At 45.1% G+C, this 24,278-nt stretch overlaps 1 protein-coding gene across 1 annotated transcript in view; it reads right to left on the bottom strand.

Moving 5' to 3' along the window:
• Nucleotides 1–24,278, bottom strand: part of MRPL39 (mitochondrial ribosomal protein L39) — a 211,353-nt gene that overhangs the window by 84,505 nt on the left and 102,570 nt on the right. Inside the window, exon 5 of the mRNA XM_077480042.1 lies at nucleotides 10,716–10,783. Coding sequence (XP_077336168.1) covers nucleotides 10,716–10,783 — 68 coding nt within the window. The remainder of the gene's footprint in view (nucleotides 1–10,715; nucleotides 10,784–24,278) is intronic.

Below are 24,278 nucleotides of genomic sequence, written 5' to 3'. Positions count from 1 at the left end.
GGTCTCTCAAATATTGACAGACTCCAATTGCTGCCACTGCAGGTTGTGCTACTGAACCTGCCAAGGAGAAAACATTTTTTAATAGGAATTCCATTTTCTTATCAGTTGGATCCCTAAGCATCTGAGTGTTGTCAACAGGAAAAGTCAGGCTTTTGTTTACGGAGGAAATGGCGGCGTCAACTGCCGGTATACCCCACATCTTAGTAAATTTTTCCTCCATAGGATAAAGTGTAGAAAACTTTTTAGGAGGAAAAAAATGTTTATCTGGGTGATCCCACTCAGAATATATAAGCTTTTCCAGCAAACCATGAACAGGAAAAGCATATGCACTTTGAGGAGGTTTCAGTGAACCCAGAGAAGAAGTGGGTTCTTTAACTGACTCAGGTACGGGTAACTTAAAGCGGAGGTCCACTCTAAAGTGGACCTTCCGCTCATTGGAACCCTCCCCCCCTCCGGCGCCACAATTGGCACCTTTCAGGGGGGAGGGGGTGCAGGTACCTGTACAGTACAGGTATCTGCACCCACTTCCGCCGTAGATTCTGCAGAAGCTACGCCCCTTTCCGCAGAATCTACGCCCCTTTCCGAAGGTCCCCCGCTGCCTGCTGGGAAACACACGGATCCCAGAGACAGCGGGGACCATCCTTATTGCGCAGCGCGACTCGCGCATGCGCAGTAGGGAACCGGGAAATGAAGCCGAAAGGCTCCACTTCCTGATTCCCATACCCAAGATGGCGGCGGAAGCACCCGAGAGACGATCGAGAGATCGGCTTCGGGTGCAGACATCGCGGGCGCGCTGGGCGGGTAAGTGTCATTATTTTAAAAGTCAGCAGCTGCAGTATTTGTAGCTGCTGGCTTTTAAAAAAAAAAAAACGGCGGACTCCCGCTTTAAACGTGGAACGGACCAATCCAGCAAGAATTTGCACCAACATATTCTCATCCTGAGAAGCTTAAGAGGGCCCTTCTCCACTATATTCCCCAGAAGTGGAATCATCAGTTTCCCCCCGATCATCTGAGGGGGATTCCTCTCCTTTATCCCAGAGTTCCTCACTCTGAGGGTCCTGGGTGACAGAGGGGGGGCTAGTGCGTGAAGATGTGATTAAGGCTCTAAACCATTTGAAAAAACCTCCTGTGTAATGTACACAGGGGCTGAAGTACCAGAAGCAGCTGCAGCCCCTGACCCCGACAGCTCTCCCTGGCCAGCCTCCCGGGTCCTGCAGGGGGGGAAGGTGCTGCAGGGTGGGATCCTCAGAGCCTGAAGGGGACCCCTTAGAGCCCCTATTCTTCGGGGTACTTGTACCTCTTTTACCCATAGTGCAAAGCAACAAAAGGTAGTGGTACCACACAAAAAAAATGCACTGATTGCTGAGCCCTGTAGTTCAGCAACTGCTGCTGCTATTTAAGACTTAGTCTGGTGCCTAAGTAAATGCTGCCTGGAAATGCCTGTGTCCCACACTCACATGCACCTGTCAGCTCTGTGTCCCTCCATAGGCTGTGTGCATCTGAAAAAGAGTGCACTTTAAAGCCTGTGTAGCCTAGTGCTCCGTCCCCCCATCCTCCGACCACTTCCGCCCCCCCCCCCCCCCCCCCACGTGAGCAGAGGCTCTAACCCTGCTGGCAAGCATGGAGGGGAGGCCGGGACAGAGAAGAGGGAAGGGCCGGTGGATGTGAAGCCGCTGTAATGGCGGTGGCGAACGAGGCGGACGGCGGCAGGTGGTGGGGTATATTACCGCTCCCTGCCCAGGGCTGCCTCAGCCCCCTAATCTGTGGAGGGAGAATCCCAGAAGGAAAAAAAAACCCTTACCTTCATCCTTCCTGGAGCATGGCTGGAGGAGCATAGAGCGTGGACACCAAGCAGACAAATCAGGCATGAAAAGGTATGTGCTCTTGGCAGCCCCGGTGGCGACTATAGACATAGCATACATTTACTTAAAAGGAGAAAACCTACTAGAATTAGAAAAATTCTTGAGGCGTCTCCCTTACCTTATCCAGCTGCAGGGTCTGAATAACAGACCCAATCTTCACCTCTCACTGTGGGCTCCGCTAAGAAAAAACCTTTAGAGACTGGGGCCCCCTTGAATAGGGGGATCCGCAGTTATGGGCCCGTAAAGCACCCTGCTAGGAATGTGGCTGAAAAAAAACAAATACTGGATCCCAGGGTCCAGCTCTCTAAAAAGAGAATTGTTACAGGTAAAACCTCACTTCTTCGGACACGAGGCTCGGGTACCATCCAATTCGGTCTGGAAAAGACACTTTGAATGGATTCGGTTGCATAGCTGGCCCCAGTAAGGATATTCCAGTGTAGCTCAGCACAGCACATCTTTACTTGTGACCAACACCTAAGACACTGGCGAAAAAACTGAGGTACCTCCAGTAGGGGAAGGGGTTATATGGGGGATTGAACTTCCTGTCTAGGGTGTGCCAGTGTCCAATCACCTAGTGATGCCCTATAACCCACCAGTAATTACTGAGTCTCTGTGTCCCGTGATGTACGTGAAAGAAATAAAAGTTTTAAACTGGATTACAGTATTATGAGCACTTTCCATTTATGGTGGTGCTGCTTAGGAGAACCAAACTGAAAGAAGGAAGAACAGCATCAAAAAGTGCAGATTGACCTTCCTATGACAGAAGAGGTGGCAATAAATCAGGTGAGTGGTGCACACAAAGGGTGGAAGGTGGAGGTGATCACAGGCTGTTGTGCGTTTGAAAAAGAGATATTAACAGCGCAGCAAGCACATTATATTCATTGGATGCACTTTACTTTATGTGTGGAGTACATGATGAACTGTGAATGCACTTTTAAACTGTGAACATTATAATGAACTGAAGTAAGGCAATTTGAAACATGGCATTGTTAATAGTAGTTGTATATTTGATCCATTATCTGAACACTGCACATAATAATAGTCATTGCTTAATGGATGTACAGCACTCCTAGATTTCAAACGTTTCCTTTATTTATAGAGAAATAATTGTATTAATTTATCTATTCACATACAGTTTATATATAATTATTCATTTATGATTTTCACTGGAAATGAAGTTTAACCACTTCAGCCCCTGAAGGGTTTTCCCCTTTAATAACCAGGCCATTTTTTGCAATATGGCACTGTGTTATTTTAACTGACAATTGCGTGGGCGTGCAACGCTGTGCCCAAATAAAATCAAGGTTCTTTTTTTACCCCCACAAATAGAGCTTTCTTTTGGTGGTTTTTATTTTTTGCGCTATAAACAAAAAAAGAGCGACAATTTAACCACTTAAGGAACGCCTCACGCCGATATACGTCGGCAGAATGGCACGGCTGGGCACAAGCACGTACAGGTACATTGCCCTTTAAGTGCCCAGCCGTGGGTCGTGCGCCACCGGCGGCGCACTCCTGACCCAATCCTGAGCTCTGTGACCGTGGCCGCGGGACCCGATCGCCGTCGGTGTCCCAAGATCGGTTCACAGAGCTGAAGAACGGGGAGAGGTAAGTGTAAACAAACTTCTCCTCGTGCTTCCTAGTGAGGCTGTCACTGATCGTCTGTTCCCTGTCATAGGGAAAGACGATCAGTGACATCACACGCCAAGCCACGCCCACCTACAGTAAAAAAAAAAACACTTAACCCCTACACTGCCCCCTAGTGGTTAACCCCTTCACTGCCAGAGACATTTTTACAGTAATCATTGCATTTTTAATCACACCGATTGCTGTATTAATGCCAATGATCCCAAAAATGTGTCAAAATTGTCCGACGTGTCCGCCATAATGTCGCAGTCACAATAAAAATCACTGATCGCCGCCATTATTAGTAAAAAAAAAAAAATTATTAATAAAAATGCCATAAAACTATCCCCTATTTTGTAGACGCTATAACTTTTGCGCAAACCAATCAATAAATGCTTATTGCAATTTTTTTACCAAAAATATGTAGAATACGTATCGGCCTAAACTGAAGAAAAAAAAATGTTTTTTTATATATTTTTGGGGGATATTTATCATAGCAAGAAGTAAAAAATATTGCATTTCTTTCAAAATTGGCGCTCTATTTTTTTTTATAGCGCAAAAAAAAAAAAACGCAGAAGTGATCAAATACCACCAAAAGAAAGCTCTATTTATGGGAAAATAAGGACGCCAATTTTGTTTGGGAGCCACGTCGCACGACCGCGCATTTGTCAGTTAAATCGACGCAATGCCGAATCACAAAAAGGGGCTTGGTCCGGTCTGAAAGTGGTTAACCACTTTCAGACCGGACCATTTTGCTGGTCAATGACCAGAGGTCTTTTTACAATTTGGCACTGCGCTGCTTTAACTGGTAATTGCGCGGTCATGCAATGTTGTACCCCAAACAAAATTTGCGTCCTTTTTTTCCCACAAATAGAGCTTTCTTTTAAAGGTATTTGACTGACTCTGCGATTTTTATTTTCTGCGATATAAACGTAAAAAGACCGCAAATTTTGAAAAAAAATGATATTTTCTACTTTTTGTTATTAGAAAAATCCAATAAACTCAATTTTAGTCATACATTTAGGCCAAAATGTATTCAGCCACATGTCTTTGGTAAAAAAAAAGTCAATAATTGTATATTTATTGGTTTGCGCAAAAGTTGTCACATCTACAAACTAAGGTACGTTTTCTGGAATTTACGCAGCTTTTAGTTTACGACTGCCTATCTCATTTCTTGAGGTGCTAAAATAGCAGGGCAGTACAAAACCCCCCCAAATGACCCCATTTTGGAAAGTAGATACCCTAAGGAAATTGATAAGAGGCATGTTGAGCCCATTGAATATTTTATTTTTTTGCCTCAAGCGATTGAATAATGTTGTCACTAAATTATATATTGCTCACACATGCCATGGTTATATGTGGAATTGTACCCCAAAATACATTCTGCTGCTTCTCCTGAGTACGGGGATACCACATGTGGTCGACTTTTTGGAAGCCTAGCCACGTACGGGGCCCCGAAAACCAAGCACCGCCTTCAGGATTTTTAAGGGCATACATTTGTAATTTCACTCCTCACTACCTATCACAGTTTTGAAGGCCATAAAATGCCAAGATGGCACAAAACCCCCACAAATGACCCCATTTTAGAAAGTAGACACCCCAAGCTATTTGCATGAGGCATGTTGAGTCCATGGAATATTTTATATTTTGCCACAAGTTGCGGGAAAATTACAAACTTTTTTTTTTTCACAAAGTTGTCACTAAATGATATATTGCTCACACATGCTATGGGCATATGTGAAATGACACCCCAAAATAAATTTTGCTGCTTCTCCTGAGTATGGGGATACCACATATGTGGGACTTTTTGGGAGCCTAGCCGCGTACGGGGCCCCGAAAACCAAGCACCGCCTTCAGGCTTTCTAAGGGCGTAAATTTTTGACTTCACTCCTCACTACCTATTACAGTTTTGAAGGCCATAAAATGCCAAGATGGCACAAAACCCCCACAAATGACCCCATTTTAGAAAGTAGACACCCCAAGCTATTTGCTGAGAGGCATGTTGAGTTCATGGAATATTTTATATTTTGCCACAAGTTGCGGGAAAATTACAAACTTTTTTTTTTTTTTTTTTTTTCCACAAAGTTGTCACTAAATGATATATTAGTCACACATGCTATGGGCATATGTGAAATGACACCCAAAAAAAACTGTTAGCGATCGCAGGGATCAGGCCTGACTCTGCGAACGCTGCAGTTATGTGTGTTGTGTTTTGTAAGTGACAGTGATCGATCGATACTGCACTTGGGTGGGCTGGTCTGGGCTTGGTGGAGGGGCTAAACGCAGGTGCTAGCAGGTATCTGGGCTGATCCCGCTAACAATGCGTTTTGGGAAACCTAAACTGCTGGCGACGCTAATATAGATCTGATCAGATACTATATTACTAAGGGAGGTGTATGCTTTGCGCGTGGGTGTTAGCGGTACTGGCACTAACCTGACGCTGCCTGGGGCGACGCAGACCTTATCTGACCCTCAAACTTATATCACCCGCCGGGTGATCAGGGGGTTAAACCTTTATTAGGTAATAAATGGCGGGTGCCCTGAAACTATAAAAAAATAACTAACCAACCAGCGTCACCTGTAACAGTTATATGGTGATCACTGGTGAAAGGGTTAACTAGGGGGCAATCAGGGGGCTTTATGCGGTAGTATATGGGGGTCCCTGGCGCTATAAAAAGCTGCGGCGAACCTAAATACCTATCTGCCTAACTAGCGTCACCTGTGACACTAATACAGCGATCAGAAAAACGATCGCTTATTAGGCTGGATTCACACTGGAGCGATGCGGGAACACCACGAATCTGCGGCGGGTTCCCGCATCACACTGCCCTATGCGAACTGCTGGGAGTGTCAGTGAAATGTTAATGACACCCCCAGATCAGTTCGCATATCGCAGTGCGATCTGCAAACTCGGACAGGAATCGGATCGCATGGTGTGAACACCCATGCGATCCGATTCTGCTGCGGACCAAAAAAAGGGTCCCGTGCGAGTTTGCGGCGGGTGCAACGCGAATTTAGCCATACTATCTGTATGGCTGAACTCGAATCGCACAGAGATCGGATGTGATTTGCACTGCAGTGCGAATCACATCCGTTCTCATAAACCACTGCAATGTGAACCCAGCCTTAGTGACACTGGCGACGGGGGGTGATCACGGGGTTAAACCTTTATTTGGGGGGTTAGGGGGGTACTTTAGAACTAAAGGGGGCTAACCCTAACTGCCCTAACAGTTATTACAGTCACAAATGACACCAATGCAAAAAAATAAAAATAAAAATGCAATTGGTGTCACTGTGACTGGGGGTGCAGGGGTGATTGGGGGGGTGATCGGGGGGTGAAGGGGGGGTGAGAGTGTGCCTGGCATGTTCTACTGTGTAGTGTAGTGTTGGTGCAACTCACAGATCCTCTCTCCTCGGTGCCGGAACGAAAAATACCGAGACAGAGGAGAGATTACATCACTTCCTCTGCCTGTGTTTACATTACAGGAGAGGAAGTGATGTCATGCTGCACTTCCATTCGTCAGGAGCGATCGCGAGAGGGTGGCCATGAATAAATGCCTGCCCCCTCATCCCGGATCGCTCCTGAATGGATTCCGACCGCCGCTGGCACCGGGGGGGGGCCCGATCGGGCCCCCCACCCGCGGGAAGGCAGGGACGTACATGTACGCCCATATGCCTGCCCGTGCCATTCTGTCGACGTACATCGTCGTGCGGCGGTCGGCAACTGGTTAAAAAAAAAATTTACGTTTTTTTTTTTTTTTACTTTTTTCCATAATACATATCCAAAAAAAAAGGATGTTTTCATCAGTTTAGGCCAATATGCATTCTTTTATATATTTTTGGTCAAAAAAAATTTATTGGTTTATGCAAAAGTTACAGCGTCTACAAAATAGGGGAAAGATTTATTGTTTTTTTTTTTACTAGTAATGGTGGTGATCAGCAACATTACAGCGGACAGATCGGACACTTTTTTGGGACTAGTGACATTATTACAGTGATCAGAGATAAGATATGCACGGATCACTGTATAAATGACACTGGCAGGGAAGAGGTTAACACTAGGGAGCGATCAAGGGGTTAAGTGTTCCCTGGGAGGTGTTTCTAACTGTGGGGGATTGGACTGACTGGGAGTACAGAGAGATCGCTGTTCCTAATCACTAGGAACAGAAGATCTCTCTCTACCCTCTCAGAACAGGGATCTGCTTTGTTTACATAGGCAGATCCCCATTCTGCCTCTCTGTAGAACGATCATGGGAGGCCGGCAGGCCCACACATCGGCTCCCCCGCCCACAGTGTCTCGTGCATGAAATAACATGCGATACATCTCTTTGTGCAATAGGGCCGCCCTGCCGCAGTACATACAGTTGTGTTCATAAGTTTACATACCCTGGCAGAATTTATGATTTCTTGTCCATTTTTCTGAGAATATGAATGGTAACAAAAAAAACTTTTCTTTCAGTCATGGTTAGACTTTGGCTGAAGCCATTTATTATCAATCAACTGTGTTTACTCTTTTTAAATCATAATTGCAACCGAAACTACCCAAATGACCCTGATCAAAAGTTTACATACCCTGGTGATTTTGGCCTGATAACATGCACACAAGTTGACACAAAGGGGTTTGAATCCCTATTAAAAGGTAACCATCCTCACCTGTGATCTGTGTGTGTATAAAAGGTCAATAAGTTTCTGGACTCCTTACTTACCCTTGCATCTTTCATCCAGTGATGCACTGACGTTTCTGGAGTCTGAGTCATGGGAAAGCAAGAATTGGCAAAGGATCTGTGAGAAAAGGTAGTTGAATAAAACAGGAAAGGGATATAAGAAGATATCCAAGGAATTGAAAATGCCGATCAGCAGTGTTCAAACTCTAATCAAGAAGTGGAAAATGAGGGGTTCTGTTGAAACCAAACCACGGTCAGGTAGACCAACTAAACTTTCAGCCAAAACTGCCAGGAAAATAGTTTGGGGTGCAAAGAAAAATCCACAAATAAATTCAGATGAAATACAGGACTCTCTGAAAACATGTGGTGTGGCTGTTTCAAGATGCACAATAAGGAGGCACTTGAAGAAAGATGGGCTGCATGATTGAGTCGCCAGAAGAAAAGCTATTACTACACAAATGCCACAAAGTATCCCGCTAACAATATGACAAACAGCACAGAGACAGAGACAAGCCTCAAACCTTCTGCCACAAAGTAATTTGGAGTGATGAGACCAAAATCTTTTTGGCCACAAATATAAACACTACATTTGGAGAAGAGTTAACAAGGCCTATGATGAAAGGTACACCATTCCTACTGTGAAACACGGAGGTGGATCGCTGATGTTTTGAGGATGTATAAGCTACAACGGCACAGGAAATTTGGTCAAATTGATGGCAAGATGAATGCAGTATGTTATCAAATAATACTGGAGGAACATTTGCATTCATCAGCCAGGAAGCTGCGCATGGGACGTACTTGGACATTCCAACATGACAATGATCCAAAACACAAGGCCAAGTTGACCTGTCATTGGCTATATCAGAATAAAGTGAAGGTTCTGGAGTGGCCATCTCAGTCTCCTGACCTCAATATCATTGGGCCACTCTGGGGAGATCTCAAATGTGCAGTTCATGCAAGACAGCACAAAAATTTACAGAAACTGGAGGCTTTTTGTCAAGAGGAATGGGCAGCTTTACCATCTGAGAAGATAAAGAGCCTCATCCACAAATACCACAAAAGCTGTCATTGATGTTAAAGAGGGCAATACAAGGTAAGTTTTGAGAACAGGGGTATGTAAACTTTTGATCAGGGTCATTTGGGGAGTTTCTGTTGCAATTATGATTTAAAGAGAGTAAATACAGTTTATAATGATAATATATGGCTTCAGCCAAACACTAACCACAAGTGACAGAAAAGTATTTGTGTTATAATTTATATTCTCTGAAAAATGGCCAAGAAATCATAAATTCTGCCAGGGTGTGTAAACTTATGAGCACAACTGTATGCAGCGGGCGGTCCTTAAATGGTTAAAGTGTAACTGACAATATTTATACTTTCAGTGTATAGCAAAGCACCAGGTTTACATCAGTTTTCTTTTTGAGGCTTTCTTTCCTTTATTTTCATCTGGTGATCCAGTAAGTCTGTTTCTCAACAGAACAAGCTATCCTGCAAACGTATCAGGTAAAGGCATAGGGACAAACCATTTACTACTGACAGGGGTGCTTATAAATGACCAGCCTCATGTAAAACCCTTCACCCAAAAGAAAAAAAAAAACTGTTGCAGTGTGAGATGGAGTTTGCTGTGAATTTGTTAGTGTATTTAGATAAAAAAAGAAATACCTGCTCTGTGCAGTGGTTTTGCACAGAGATGCTCAATCCTCCTCATCTCGGGTCCCCCGCCAGCATTGTGGGCCCCTCCCCGCTGCTGACTGCCCCCATAGCAAGCCACTTGCTAAGGGGGCACTCGCACGTGCTCGCTTCTGAAAACTTTGTTTTGTTTTTGTGTTCATATTTACAGTGTTACTAAACCCAGGACCCTGCATTCACTATATCTGGTCTCCCACAGTACACAGAACATGGAAATGCAATTATTTTAGTAAATATAAACTGCTAAATACCTTTTCTCATCAGCAGTATATAGCAGCCTTGTGACTTCTAGCAGTGGCTGGTTAAAGCTTGTAGGAGATTGCATTCTCCTCTGACTGTCCTATGAGGCTGCAGGACCCCTGACCCTCTGTATGGACAGGGCTGATTGGCCCTGTGCTAATCACATACACTGTCCCAAGAAAAAAAAAAACTCTCTAGCAATACAAACCAAACTGAGCATGTGCAGAGTGACTCCAAAGGCGCTGTACTATCAGGAGATGGATTGGGGACAGAGGAATAAGGGAAGGATCAGAGAAGGCAGGATCAAGCAGCCTTTTTACACACTGTATAGTTTTAACCCCTTAGGTTTCACGGTGAGTATAACAAGCATGCTTTCTGCATATACAGACTGTTTTTACTGTTGTGAGTTTATTAACACTTTAATGTATTTAGCCGGTATAAACTGAAAGTTAAGCTGGGCTTTAAACTGTCCTATGAAGTGCCATCTTGGAGGACAGTCAGAGCAATATAGAATAATAGTCCAGATTAAGTCATTTCAGGCACCAGCGCAGATCCCCTATTGTAGCTCTGATCACAGACTTGCTCCCTCCTCGTCTGTGAAGACAGAATCCTGGAGCGGAGCGTGCATCTCACTCACCTTTGTCGGCTTCCAATCATCTAGCTTTGGGTCCAACACCACGTCATAGCAGAACGCTCCCGAGATCACTGTACACAGAGAACACAAACACATACAAGATGTTAGATGGATGGCTTTGATACATAAGCCGTCTGTAAGAGAAGATTAGCAAAACCTTTGGCAGGCACTGGCTGGAAATGTTGTAGACATGGAGGATATCCTGAGAAAGTGCCAGGCTAAACCTGTCCATATTTTACATGTCGGAGGATGAAGCCTGGCACCAGACTCTGCTGAATACCCGGCAAGTGGCACATCAATAGATACTAAACTGCAGGATCCAAGTGGACATATGCAATCAATTCAGTCACGCTTTATTTTAAAATTCAGCAAGTTGGGTATTTGAAGATGTTTCTGTGATAATCCAGGATCCATTTGATAGCTGGTCACAGAACCAACACTAAGACATTAGTCATTTGTCTCCTGTCAAAGGACCGGCCAAAAAGGATATCCAGGAAGGAAGAACGTTTAAAGGGGTTGTAAACCATGAAAGGTTTTTCCACCTTAATGCCTTCTATGCATTAGGGTGAAAATTCTTCTGTAGTGCAGCAGCCCCCCCTTCTACTTACCTAAAGCCGATCGTTCCAGCAACGGGGGCAAGCACAGAAGCTCCAATCACTGTCTCAGGTCCTCACTGGATAGATAGCAGTACAGCCATTGGCTCTCGCTGCTGTCAATCACATCCAGTGACACGGGAGTCGGGGGAGAGTCCTGCAGTCTGCGTCAACGGACACACCGGCAGGACTCTGGAGCGTGCCCGCACGAGTGCCCCCATGGAATCTGGAATCTGTGAGGGCAATCAAGAAGAGAAGGAGCCAAAAGTGCCACTGAGGGACCCCAGAAGAGGAGGATCTGGGCCGCTCTGTGGAAAACCCTTGCATAGAGGAGGTGTGCATAACATGCTTGTTATTTAAAAAAAAATAAACTTTACAACCCATTTAAGCCAGTCATAGATGGTTCGAATCTCGGCCAGTCCCTGCTGAACTGATCTATGGGCTGTACACATGCAATTATTATCAGAAGCTATAGGTGTTAGTAATTATCACTGTGTTGTCCAGGCAGGGACATTTCCTTGAGAACACAATAGCTCCATGGGAGGGATTCCCCCATCATCGCTGACTGTGATAATGGGGGAAATCGAGCAATTTTCTGTCCTGCGACCCGTGATTGCAGGAAAGAAATTTGCAAGTCCATCTAAGGCCTGCTTTAGCCTCTCAGCCTGAACAGCTAACCCTTTATAGAAGACCATGTCCCGGTACTAATCAAATGACCGGCCATCAGAAGAGGCTGGATTCCTGGTCATTTATCATGGTTTCAACATATTTTATACTAAATTTGTTGAATTCTGATGGCAGCCACACTGAATGTTGGCCAAGGAAATGCTTTACAAGAGAAGCAAAAACGACATTTATTCTCTTTTGTTTTGGGTGGAGTAAAGCAGATCTAATCCCTTCCCAGGGTTTTCACAGGCCCTCGGTGGAGGCATCTACATCTAGCAGAGCTCAGCATTTTATCCCAAATTCAGGCTGCAGGCCTAAGACGGCTTCACAAGAGGAAAGCCGAACAGCACATCTGTGTCCCTCAACAGATTCTCAATTGAAAAACAAAAATAACACTTCAGAATGCACAGAACTCTTTTCTTTTACATACAGAATGTAAAAAACTGGAAAAGATCATTAATTGTGTACCCTACACCGGAGGTCGGCAAGCCATCGACCGGTTGACCGCGGGGAGCCAACAGGTGAATCATGACCATGGCTCTGCCTCCCCCGTTCTCGTTCACTGCAGCATAGTGCTGGATGGAGGGCGGGGCGGAAGCTACACGAATAACTGGTCGATAGGCGGTCCTAGCAACCAATCACCAGCTTGTTATGAAATGTTAACTCCCTCAGCTCCTGCTCCCACCTTCCACCCAGCACTATGCCGTCTCCTGATATTCGTGTACACACAATATCAAACCAATCAAATCTCACACAGACAGAAATGGCTCCTCCCACCAGCAGTGACAGCAAACCAGATGGGAAACGGACTGCCTGTTTGGTAGAGAGATGGAAGCGGCAGAAGTCACCTGTCCCCTGGCATCTAGCTGAGCAGTGGTGGTGGCCAATGGAGGCCATTTACATAGTATGGACGTCATCACTAACACAGGATATTGCTGGCAGCTTCTGAATGAGGGTTATTACATGTAAAGCAGAGGCGTACCAAGCCCACCCCTTCTTTACTGAATTAAACAATAGAATGCTTTGCTGTTTTATACCAAGCTATCACAAATGCACTATATTGCGAAAAGTATTGGGACACCTGCCTTTACACGCAGATGAACTTTAATGGCATCCCAGTCTTAGTCTGTAGGGTTCAATATTGAGTTGGTCCACCCTTTGCAGCTATAACAGCTTCAACTCTTCTGGAAAGGTGGTCCACAAGGTTTAGGAGTGTGTCTATGGGAGAGTTGGGCCATTCTTTAAGAAGCGCATTTGTGAGGTCAGGCACTGATGTGGACGAGAAGACCTGGCTCGCAGTCTCCACTCTAATTCGTCCCAAAGGTGTTGCGGTCAGGACCCTGTGCAGGTCTAATGTCCATCATGGATGACGTGCTAACCACTCGCCCAGCTAGTCCTCCTCGGCCTCAGAACATCGGACACCACCGGAGTGGCGGGGACTAGCGATCACCCCCACCTCGCTACATGGAAGGAAGAGACCAACGTGGATGCATGTACTACATGCTTGTTTACTTCTATCTAAATGGGAGTTTAATACTAGCCATTAATCTTCTTGTTTTTATCCTATGCTACACTGAGATCGGCTCCCCTCTCTCACTGCATACAGAGTCTCTTTCTGCTCTGACAGCTGACCAACACTGACACCCATTCAGAACCGTTAGAACACTTTCACACTGGGGTGGCAGATTCGTTAGCAGTAAAGTGCTGCTAGTTTTAGCGGTGGTTTACCTTCATTTTAGAAGACCTTTTTTGGCTGCTAGCTGGGCGTTGAAAGGGTTGAAAGCACCTGTGTTGCGACTCTTCGGAAGCGCTGCCCTTTCATTCCATGAGCAGAGGCGATGTACAAGCGCTGTTTACAGCGCCCCAACGATGCTGCTTGCAGGACTTTTGTTCCCGTTCCGCAAGAGCACCGCCCCAGTGTGAAAGCACTCCGGCTTTCACACTGGGGAGGCATGAAAGGCAGATTTCGGGTGCTTTACAGGCGCTATTGTTTGTGCTAAAACGACTGAAAACGCCCTCAGTGTAAAAGGGGACCCATAATAGATCTGGCTCTAGTAGCGCATTGGACTATATATCATAAATGTCTGCAATGCGAATTTCCATAATGATTTCACTGTGTATGGGATAGATATTCTTATCCTCATGTACGGGTAGACTATGGGGTTGATTTACTAAACCCGGAGAGTGCAAAATCTGGTGCAGCTGTGAATAGAAATCAATCCGCTTCCAGGTGTTTTTTTTTTACATTTTAAGGCCTCTTTCACACGGGCTGTCTGATCACGTCTGCCTGTCAGTTTTGTTAGGTAGGCCTGATCGGACACTCCATTCACCTCTATGGAGCGGCGGAGGTCAGCGGTGACATGTCCACTGACACCCGCTGCTATCTGATCCTCTCCACCAAAACCAGACAGACGGAGGTCCTATTTTCCATCCATCTGATGGATCTGATGAAGACGGATCAGCAGTCTGTCCATCTCCGCTCTGCACAGTGAGCGGAGACAGACCTGTCACCCGCCTGCTCAGCAGGGATCAGCAGAGCAATGCTGAGCAAGCAGAGCCCGCAGAACAGAGGTGCCCGTGTGAAAGAGGCCTAACTGAACAAGCTGAAGTTAGAAGCTGATTGGCTACCATGCACAGCTGCATCAGGTTTTCCACTCTCCAGTATAAGTAAATCAACTGCTGTGTATCATTAACAGGATATGTTTGTGTTACTGTTTTTTAATTTAATTTTATTCCAATTTTTTGGGGGTTGTCAGTATTGTAAAAATGCTAATTTTTTGTCTATTAACCCCTTGCCGACCAGTGCACGACAATATACGTCGGCACAATGGCACGGCTGGGCAAATGGACATACAGGTACATCTCCTTTAAGTTGCAGCATTGTGGGCGTGCGCACCCGCCGCGTGCTCCGTGACTGTGAGCCCCACAGACTCGATGTCCGCCGGGTGCCCGCGATCGTGTTACAGAGCTGAAGAACGGGGAGATGCTTATGTAAACAAGGCATTTCCCCGTTCTGCCTAGTGACATGACAGAGATCACTGCTGCCTTATCGGGAGCAGTGATCGCTCTCATGTGAGTAGTAGCCCACCCCACCCACCGTTAGAATCACTCCCTAGGACACACTTAACCCCTTGATCGACCCCTAGTTTAACCCCTGCCGGTGTCATTTACACAGTAATCAGTGAATTTTTATAGAACTGAACGCTGTAAAATGACAATGGTCCCAAAATAGTGTGTCCGACATAATGTCACAGTTACGATAAAAAACGCAAATCTCCGCCATTACAAAAAAAATATATATATATATATATATATATATATATATATATATATATATATATATATATATATATATATATATATATATATATATATATATACTAAAAATGCCATAAAACTATCCCCTATATTCTAGACGCTATAACTTTAGTGCAAACCAATCAATATACGCGTATTAGGATTTTTTTTTACCAAAAATATGTAGAAGAATACATATCAGCCTAAACTGAGGAAAAAAAATAATTTTTTATATATTTGTGGAGGATATTTATTATAGCAAAAAGTAAAAAATATTGCTTTTTTTTTTTTTAAATTGTCGCTCTTGTTTTTGTTTATATGGCAAAAAATAAAAACCTCAGAGGTGATCAAATACCACCAAAAGAAAGCTCTATTTATGGAGGGAAAAGGGATGTCAATTTTGTTTGGGTGCCACGTCACACGCCTGCATAATTGTCAGTTAAAGCGACGCAATGCCAAATCCGGGGCTGAAGTGGTTAAAGAATATCTGATTTAAAAAAAAAAAGCAGCTTGTATCGGATTTTATCTACAGATAAAATAGAATAATGGAACACAAAATGAATCCAGAACATTTCGAGGTGCTGACCTTCTGGTAGAACACATTTGTAAATACTGGCTGGAGACCCACGCTATATCCCAAAATATCAGAAAATGCATAATATTAGCTTGCGGCAAATACATGTGGTGGATATATTGCTATCAAAAGTGATAGTAAATTATCTGCACTGGAAATGACTACATTTTTATACATGTTATCTATCTGAACTCCGCTGGCATATGCCCTGTTGCTAAGCAGTCTGGCTAACCAGAAGGACAGAGACTGCACAGCACTGCTATAAAACACTTTCACTTACAGGCCTGTAAACTAACAGGAGGCAAAACGAAAATTTTATGATAGAAATATTGCAAGCTCTTCAAAAAAAATAAAAATTAACTAGCAAGACTCTGAAATGAACAGATTAGAAATAAGATTTTTTTTTTTTCAAGTAACAAAATGTTTGAGGAAAAGATGATTTAGGTAAAAAAAAAAAAAGTGAGACTTGCCAAACTGCCGATGTTTTCAAGTTGTTTATTTTAAAGTGGGAGTAAACTTCCATGCATAATTTGTACCTATAGGTCAGCCTATAATAACGCTTACCTATAGATACTGTAAATATCTCCTAAATGTGCGCAGTTTAAGAGATATTTATTGTACATGCAGCCAGTTATGTCACCAGTGTACTGGAAGGAAGACGGGTGAAGATGGAATCCTTGGAAGGGCTTTGTTCTAAGGTAAGTTTAACATACCGTATATACTCGAGTATAGGCCGACCCGAATATAAGCCGAGGCCCCCAATTTACCCCCAAAAAAACTGGCAAACTTATTGAATCGTGTATAAGCCGAGGGTGAGACATGCCTGTCCATCCCTGTGTGTGTGTCCGTCCATCCCTGTGTGTCCGTCCATCCCTGTGTGTCCGTCCATCCCTGTGTGTCCGTCCATCCATCCCTGTGTGTGTGTGTGTGTGTCCATCCATCCATCCATCCCTGTGTGTGTGTGTCTCCATCCATCCATCCATCCATCCATCCCTGTGTGTGTGTGTCTCCATCCGTGTGTGTGTGTGTGTGTGTGTGTGTGTGTGTGTGTGTGTGTGTGTGTGTGTGTGTGTGTGTGTGTGTGTGTGTGTGTGTGTGTGTGTGTGTGTGTGTGTGTGTGTGTCCAGCCTACCTGTGTCCCGAGCCTTTGTCCCGAGCCTCCGTCCCGTGCCTTGCCTCCTTGCCTCCGTCCCGTGCCGTGCCTTGCCGCCGTGCCTTGCCTCCGTCCCGTGTCGTGCCTTGCCTTGCCTCCGTCCCGTCCCGTCCCGTGCCGTGCCTTGCCTTGCCTTGCCTCCGTCCCGTGCCCTCTTCGTCGGCGCCTCGGCGGCCATTGTAAAATTCAAAAGCCTCCGCCTTCGCCTGTGATAGGCGGAACACTGAATTTCCCAGCAGCCTGTGTTCCGCCTATCACGGACATCGTATCATCCTCGTCCGTAGTACGAGGATGATACGATGTCCGTGATAGGCGGAACACAGGCTGCTGGGAAATTCAGTGTTCCGCCTATCACAGGCGAAGGCGGAGCCGGAGGTGCGGCTTTTGAATGATAGAATGGCCGCTGTCTGTCTGCTCGACACGCTGATCGAGTGGGCAGACAGCGATGACTCGAGTATAAGCCGAGGGGGGCACTTTCAGCCTCAAAAAAGAGGCTGAAAATCTCGGCTTATACTCGAGTATATACGGTAAATTTTTTAAATAAATAAAATAAAAACACACACTTACCTTCGATTTAAAGTCATTGGAAAAGAGAAGGAGGGTCCTCTTTGTCTCTGGAGGAAATACTTCCGGTGTCAGCCCAGGCACTTGGCGGATCCAGACTTCCATTGTCAGGATGACACGGTGACTGGACTGACATCCGTGACGGAAGTCCACTGTCTGCTGAAAATGGGTCACAGGAGTGCAAAACAAAATTGCACTCCTGTGATCCACATTTGAAGGAAAAGCCAACGAGCTTTGGCTGGACTTCTCCTTTAAAAGCATTTGATCACACCAAAATCTCCATGATCAAATGCTTTCCATTTTTAAAAATGACGCTATTTACATCCAGGTAAACCGGTAGTGATGTATGCTCTCTGCTTCCGAGTTCCTATATCATAGAGGCAAGCAGAGCCACTTCAGTCTCTGTCTCTATGAGCAGTCTACAGAAGCACCAGCTGGCCGATCGGGTATCCTAGTGGGACAGGACAGTTCAAAAGAGCTGCAGAAGGCGACAGGAGTAATTCCCTCCCACTGCTTGTAAAAGCTATCCAGTGGTTAGTTAGCCACTAGGATTACTTTACAAGAAAACTGACTGTCGGCTATGAAAAACAATACTGGGATGATGTCTACAGCTGCAGGCATCATCCCGCTATAACCATTGGAAGTCCAGCAACATATCAATAAGCTGCTGGCTGTCAAGTGGTTAAAAAATGCTGCTTCTACAGCAGTTTTGTATTTTGCCTGTAGAAGCAGCTTAATTATATCCTATATGTCCATGCACATTAGGACGATCAGAGGCATATTTTAAAATAGAAGTATTGGATTTTTTTTTTTTAGAGAGAATTATACCTGGTGGATGCAGCCTCTATCTGATGCCGCATCTATCCCCCACTGGCTCCGATGCCGCATCTATCCCCCACTGGCTCCGATGCCGCATCTATCCCCCACTGGCTCCGATGCCGCATCTATCCCCCACTGGCTCAGATGCCGCATCTATCCCCCACTGGCTCCGATGCCGCATCTATCCCCCACTGGCTCCGATGCCGCATCTATCCCCCACTGGCTCCGATGCCGCATCTATCCCCCACTGGCTCCGATGCCGCATCTATCCCCCACTGGCTCCGATGCCGCATCTATCCCCCACTGGCTCCGATGCCGCATCTATCCCCCACTGGCTCCGATGCCGCATCTATCCCCCACTGGCTCCGATGCCGCATCTATCCCCCACTGGCTCCGATGCCGCATCTATCCCCCACTGGCTCCGATGCCGCATCTATCCCCCACTGGCTCCGATGCCGCATCTATCCCCCACTGGCTCCGATGCCGCATCTATCCCCCACTGGCTCCGATGCCGCATCTATCCCCCACTGGCTCCGATGCCGCATCTATCCCCCACTGGCTCCGATGCCGCATCTATCCCCCACTGGCTCCGATGCTGCATCTATCCCCCACTGGCTCCGATGCTGCATCTATCCCCCACTGGCTCCGATGCCGCATCTATCCCCCACTGGCTCCGATGCCGCATCTATCCCCCACTGGCTCTGTAGTTAGAACTGATCAATCAAACACCACCAATCATTCGGTTCTCAGAGCTCCATGAGCAGAGAGCTGTCAGTCACTAGCTCTCTGTTCTGCCCCCTTCATGCTCACTGGAGTGCTGGGCTGTGGAGGGGTCGAGAGCGGCCGGCTCATGCTCCCAGTGCCTCACTGAGAAGCTGAGCCAGGTTCCGGTCCAGGCATGTGGGCGGATCCCAACCATATAGTCGAATTCTTTCCCGAGCCTGGACCGGCTCTGTGATGTCAGCCCGCTGTCTGCTGAAAACGGGTCGAAGGAGTGCAAAACGAACTGCACTTCGGTGATCCACAGGAGAAGAACAGCCAAACGAGCTTTGGCTGTACTTCTCTTTTACGCTCAGCGTTTAGAGGAAGGAAAAAAGCCCTTCTTCCCTTTTTATTGTGTTGGGAGTTTTCTGGCAGAAAAAATACTAAACGCTCCTAAACTTGCCTAAATGTGTGCATAAATGCTCCATATGAGCGTTTTTTCTGCAAAGGGAAATAACGTTTTTTTTTTTATTAAGCCCAGTGCGCATGGAGCCTAAAGCTGAACGCTGGGAAAAGTAAAAGTCCTTTACCCTACAGCTGTGCTGTGCCCACACTGGAAGGGTTAACTGTTCATTTATACCTAAGGGGACAGAGTAAAGCAGTTTTACTTACCTGATCCTCCATTCTCACAGGCTCTCAACTTTATGAAGGGGAAACAGAAAGCGATGGGCACCATGATACACAAGAAACTTAATGCAAATCTTAACCACTTGCTTATTGGGCACTTAAACCCCCTTCCTGCCCAGACCTATTTTTAGCTTTCAGATTTTTCAGACTTTGAATGACAATTGCGCTGTCATGCAACACTGTACCCACATTTTTATCATTTTTTTTCACACAAAGAGCTTTCTTTTGGTGGGATCTAATCACTGCTGGTTTTATTTTTTGCTAAAAAAAGAAAAAAAAAACTGTTTCAAAGTTTGTTATAAAATTTTGAAAACGGGTTATTTTTCTCCTTCGTTGATGGGCGCTGATAAGGTGGCATGATGAAGCGGCACTGGTAGGTGACACCGCTAGGCATTGCTAGGTGACACAGTGGACACTGGTGGACACAGACAGGTGGCACTGGTTGGCACAGATGAGGCGGTTGCGGCTCCCTGCGTGAGGGACGGATGTCTCTCTGACAGAAACCAGTGATCTGTTTACATCACGTGATCAGCTGTCATTAGCTGACAGCTGATCATGTGGTAGGGGCCGGGATTACATAGACTTGGCGATCACAGAGCGTGCCACCCGCTGCTGCAGGGACGCCATGACAGCGTATACTCAGGAAGACATCTATGGATGCCCTCCCTGCAATTAAGGCCTGTGCTGTAGTTGCTTTTCAGCTATAGTGCGGGCGGTATGATATTAAGGATAGCTATGGGGCAGCACAGTGGCTAAGTGGTTAGCACTTCTGTCTAGCAGCCCCAGGGTTGACGATTCAAATCCCAATCACGGCACTACTTGCCAGGAGCTTGCATGATCTTCCTGTGCGGGTTTTCTCTCGGTACTCCCACACTATAAAAGACATAAAATGAAAATTGGCCCTAGTATGTGTATGTATGAATGTGACTTAGGGACCTTAGATTGTAAGCTCCTTGAGGGGCAGGGACTGATGTGAATGTCACCGACAGAGTAAATTGATGGTGCTGCATAAGTACCTGTAAATAGATTTAAAAAAAGTGGTCCCCATGGGTATAATATAGTCACCACGGGTACCAAGATCATCGTTTTCTCTCACTTTGAAACAGCCCCCCACAAAACTGAGGTTTCTGTGTGCCTAGTTGGACCTCTTCCTCCCTCTACCTTTATTTTTTCCTTCCCTCTATCCCCTTCACCCCCCTTTCATTTTTCTTTTTCTTCTCTTCCACTATTCCTTCCATTTCCCATCCTTCAGCTGAATCCTTCTTGCTCTATCAATGTTTCCATTTTTACTTTCACTTGCAACTAAAAAAAATGGACAAATACAGAGCTGTATAATCCTGAAACATAATGATTACCCCCATCTCCATGACCTCCAGCACCTATAATCCCAGCATATTGTAGGACTTCATTCCAAAGCACAGTTCCCAATCACCCTCCTAATCCGGCCGGTCTATACTTACCTTGTCACACACTCACGTTTTCTGTGACATTTGATCTTTCTCCCCCACGCCTTATTTTCTTCTTTTTATTTTGACATTGTTTATCATGTTGCTCTCTAACTCTATTACTGTCCATCTCTCTACCCTTACGGTGTTTATTTTACCTTCCATATTCCTTCTGAAGCCTAAAAAAAATCGAATAAACTATTTGTAAAAGAAAAGCAGAAGCCCTAAGACTGTGTTGGTATTTCAGCCTATTTTAATACAGGATTTATATAGTGCCAATAGTTTGCACAGTGCTTTACAATATAGAGGGAGACGGTACAGGTACAATACAAATCAAGAGGAGGAGGAGAGGAGGGACTACAAGAGGCCGACACTGAACTAAATTCAAGTACATGTCCAGATAGTCTTCATTTTGACGTCAAATCCCGATTCAGTTGTAGTCATAGTCTTTTCACTAAAATGCCATTTTAGTTTTAGTCGTATTTTAGTCATCTGAATTGTTTTACTTTTAGTCCTAATGTAGTTGACTAAAAGCGAATGGGTTTAGTTAAATTGTAATGCATTATTTAACCACTTCAGCCCCAGAGGATTTGTTTGCGATTTGGCACTGCGTCGCTTTAACTGACAATTGCGCGGTCGTGCTACGTTGCACCCGAACAAAATTGACGCCCTTTTTTCCCCACAAATAGAGCTTTATTTTGGTGGTATTTGAGCCACTCTGCGGTTTTTATTTTTTGCGCTATAAACAAAAAAAGATTTGAAAAAATATATATATTTTTTTTTTACTTTTTGCTATAATAAATATCCATTTAAAAAAAAAAAAACTAATTTTTTCCTCAGTTTAGGCCAATACGTATTCTTCTACATATTTTTAGTAAAAAAATAAAATCGCAGTTAGCGATTATTGATTGGTTTGCGCAAAAGTTATAGCATCTACAAAATAGGGGATCGTTTTATGGCAATTTTTTTTTTTTTTTACTAGTAATGGCGGCAATCTGCGATTTTTTTCATGACTGCAACATTATGGCGGACACATTTTTGGGACCATTCACATTTACACAGCGATCGTGCTATAAAATTGCACTGATTACTATGTAAATGTGACTGGCAGGGATGGGGTTAACACCAGTGGGCGCTGCAGGGGTTAATATGTTCCCTATGGGAGTGATTATAACTGTGGGGGAGGGGACTCACAAGGCGAGGAGACTGATCGGTGCTCCTCTGTACTGGGAACACACCATCGGTCTCCTCTCCACTGACAGGACGTGGATCTGTGTGTTTACATACACAGATCCAGGGTCCTGCTGTGTTCCTGGGCAATTGCGGGGGCCCAGCGGACATTGCAGCCGCCGGGCACACGCACCGGGAATCAGAGGACGTCATATGATGCCCACCCAGGATGGAAGATCCCATCTGTGGGCGTCATATGACTATAGGCCAGGCATGAAATGGTTAAGCATTTCTCTAGAATTTTCTAAATCATTAGATACTCCTGGAGAAAAAAAATGACATGTTATTATTTATGGTATTAAGGTTTGAACATAAATATATAATATAAATAAAACCAATTTTTGTTATTGCTTTTTTTGACAAAAGTGAAACTTTAACCCCTTCGCACCTGCACTACAGCTGAAAGACAGCTACAACACGGGCTTACTTTGCCGGGAGGGTGTTCATGGACATCCTCCCATGATTGTGCTGCCTGTGCACCCTGCGGTGTGGGAGGCACACTCTGATCGCTGAGTCCTTCAAACTCAGCTGATCACAGATCAGGGTAAAAGGCCAATCACAGTGGCCCTTTACCATGTGATCAGCTGTGTCCAATGACAGCTAATCATAGATGTAAACACAAGCCGGTTATCGGCTTTTCATTCCTCACACTGACAGCGCGAGGAAGGAAAAAGAGAGCCGATAACCGGCTTGTGTTAAAAGGACAGCTACAATGATAATCAGGGCCCACCAGTGCTGTCAATCAGTGCAGCCTCACCCGAGCCCGTCGGTGCAGCCTCACCCGAGCCCATCGGTGCAGCCTCACCCGAGCCCATCGGTGCAGCCTCACCCGAGCCCATCGGTGCAGCCTCACACAAGCCCATCGGTGCAGCCTCACACAAGCCCATCGGTGCAGCCTAACCCAAGCTCATCAGGACAGCCTCACCCAAGCCCATCAGGGCAGCCTCATCAGTGCCGCCTCATCAGCGCACATCAGCGAAGGAGAAAAATTACCTGCAAAATGTTATAACAAACAATGAGAATGTTTTTTTTTCAACATTTTCAGTTTTTTTTTTTTTAAACAAATGAAAAAAAAAAGAAGGGGAGGGGGCGATTAAATACCACTAAAGAAAAGCTCAATTTGTGTGAATAAAAATATGGGTACAGCGTTGCATGACCGCGCAGTTTTCAATCAAAGTGTGAGAGAGCTGAAAGCTGGAAACTGGCCTGGGCAGGAAGGGAGTGAATAAGTCCAGAAGGCAAGTGGTTAAATATATTTTAAAAAGAAATATGTCCCTTCCTCACATTTTTTGTTCCATTTCAGTTAATTTATAAAAATAGAAATGGATTTTTGTTATAGTTTTCTGGGTAATTTTTGTTTAGTTTTCATACTGGAAACACGCTGCCAACAAAAATTATGAAAAAAATATTTTCATTAACTAAATTGCTTCCAGTGCAGGAGAGCATTTTACCAGAACTGCAATATTCATAGTCAGAGTAAACATCAAGGATGCTGGTGCTCGATTCCACATAGAAAGCTGGACACCACAGCCTTACCTTTAGTCTCCTCTTCTGTACTGACATTTTGCACTCTGATCTCTCACAGTGTGCATTAGAAGCTGTATAATCTCAGATACAGCCCAATTTCCTGGCCCAAGGATACCTAGCATCATCTAGCACTTTCCTCCCTAGCCTTACTCTCCCTGGCCTGCCTTATTCATTTACTTAAATTTCCATTCTTTTAAAGAGGCTCATCATCGATGTGGGCATTGCCCAAAGGAAGTCTGCATGTAAATACAGTGTGCATAGGAATGCCCACTCCTCCAGACTGATATCCACCCATTAAGGTATTTTGCC

Source organism: Lithobates pipiens, unplaced genomic scaffold (assembly GCF_037356315.1).
Source record: "Lithobates pipiens isolate NorthernLeopardFrog02 unplaced genomic scaffold, aLitPip1_a1.2 Scaffold_16, whole genome shotgun sequence".
Lineage (NCBI taxonomy): Eukaryota > Metazoa > Chordata > Amphibia > Anura > Ranidae > Lithobates > Lithobates pipiens.
This window is presented reverse-complemented; position numbering and strand designations above follow the sequence as displayed.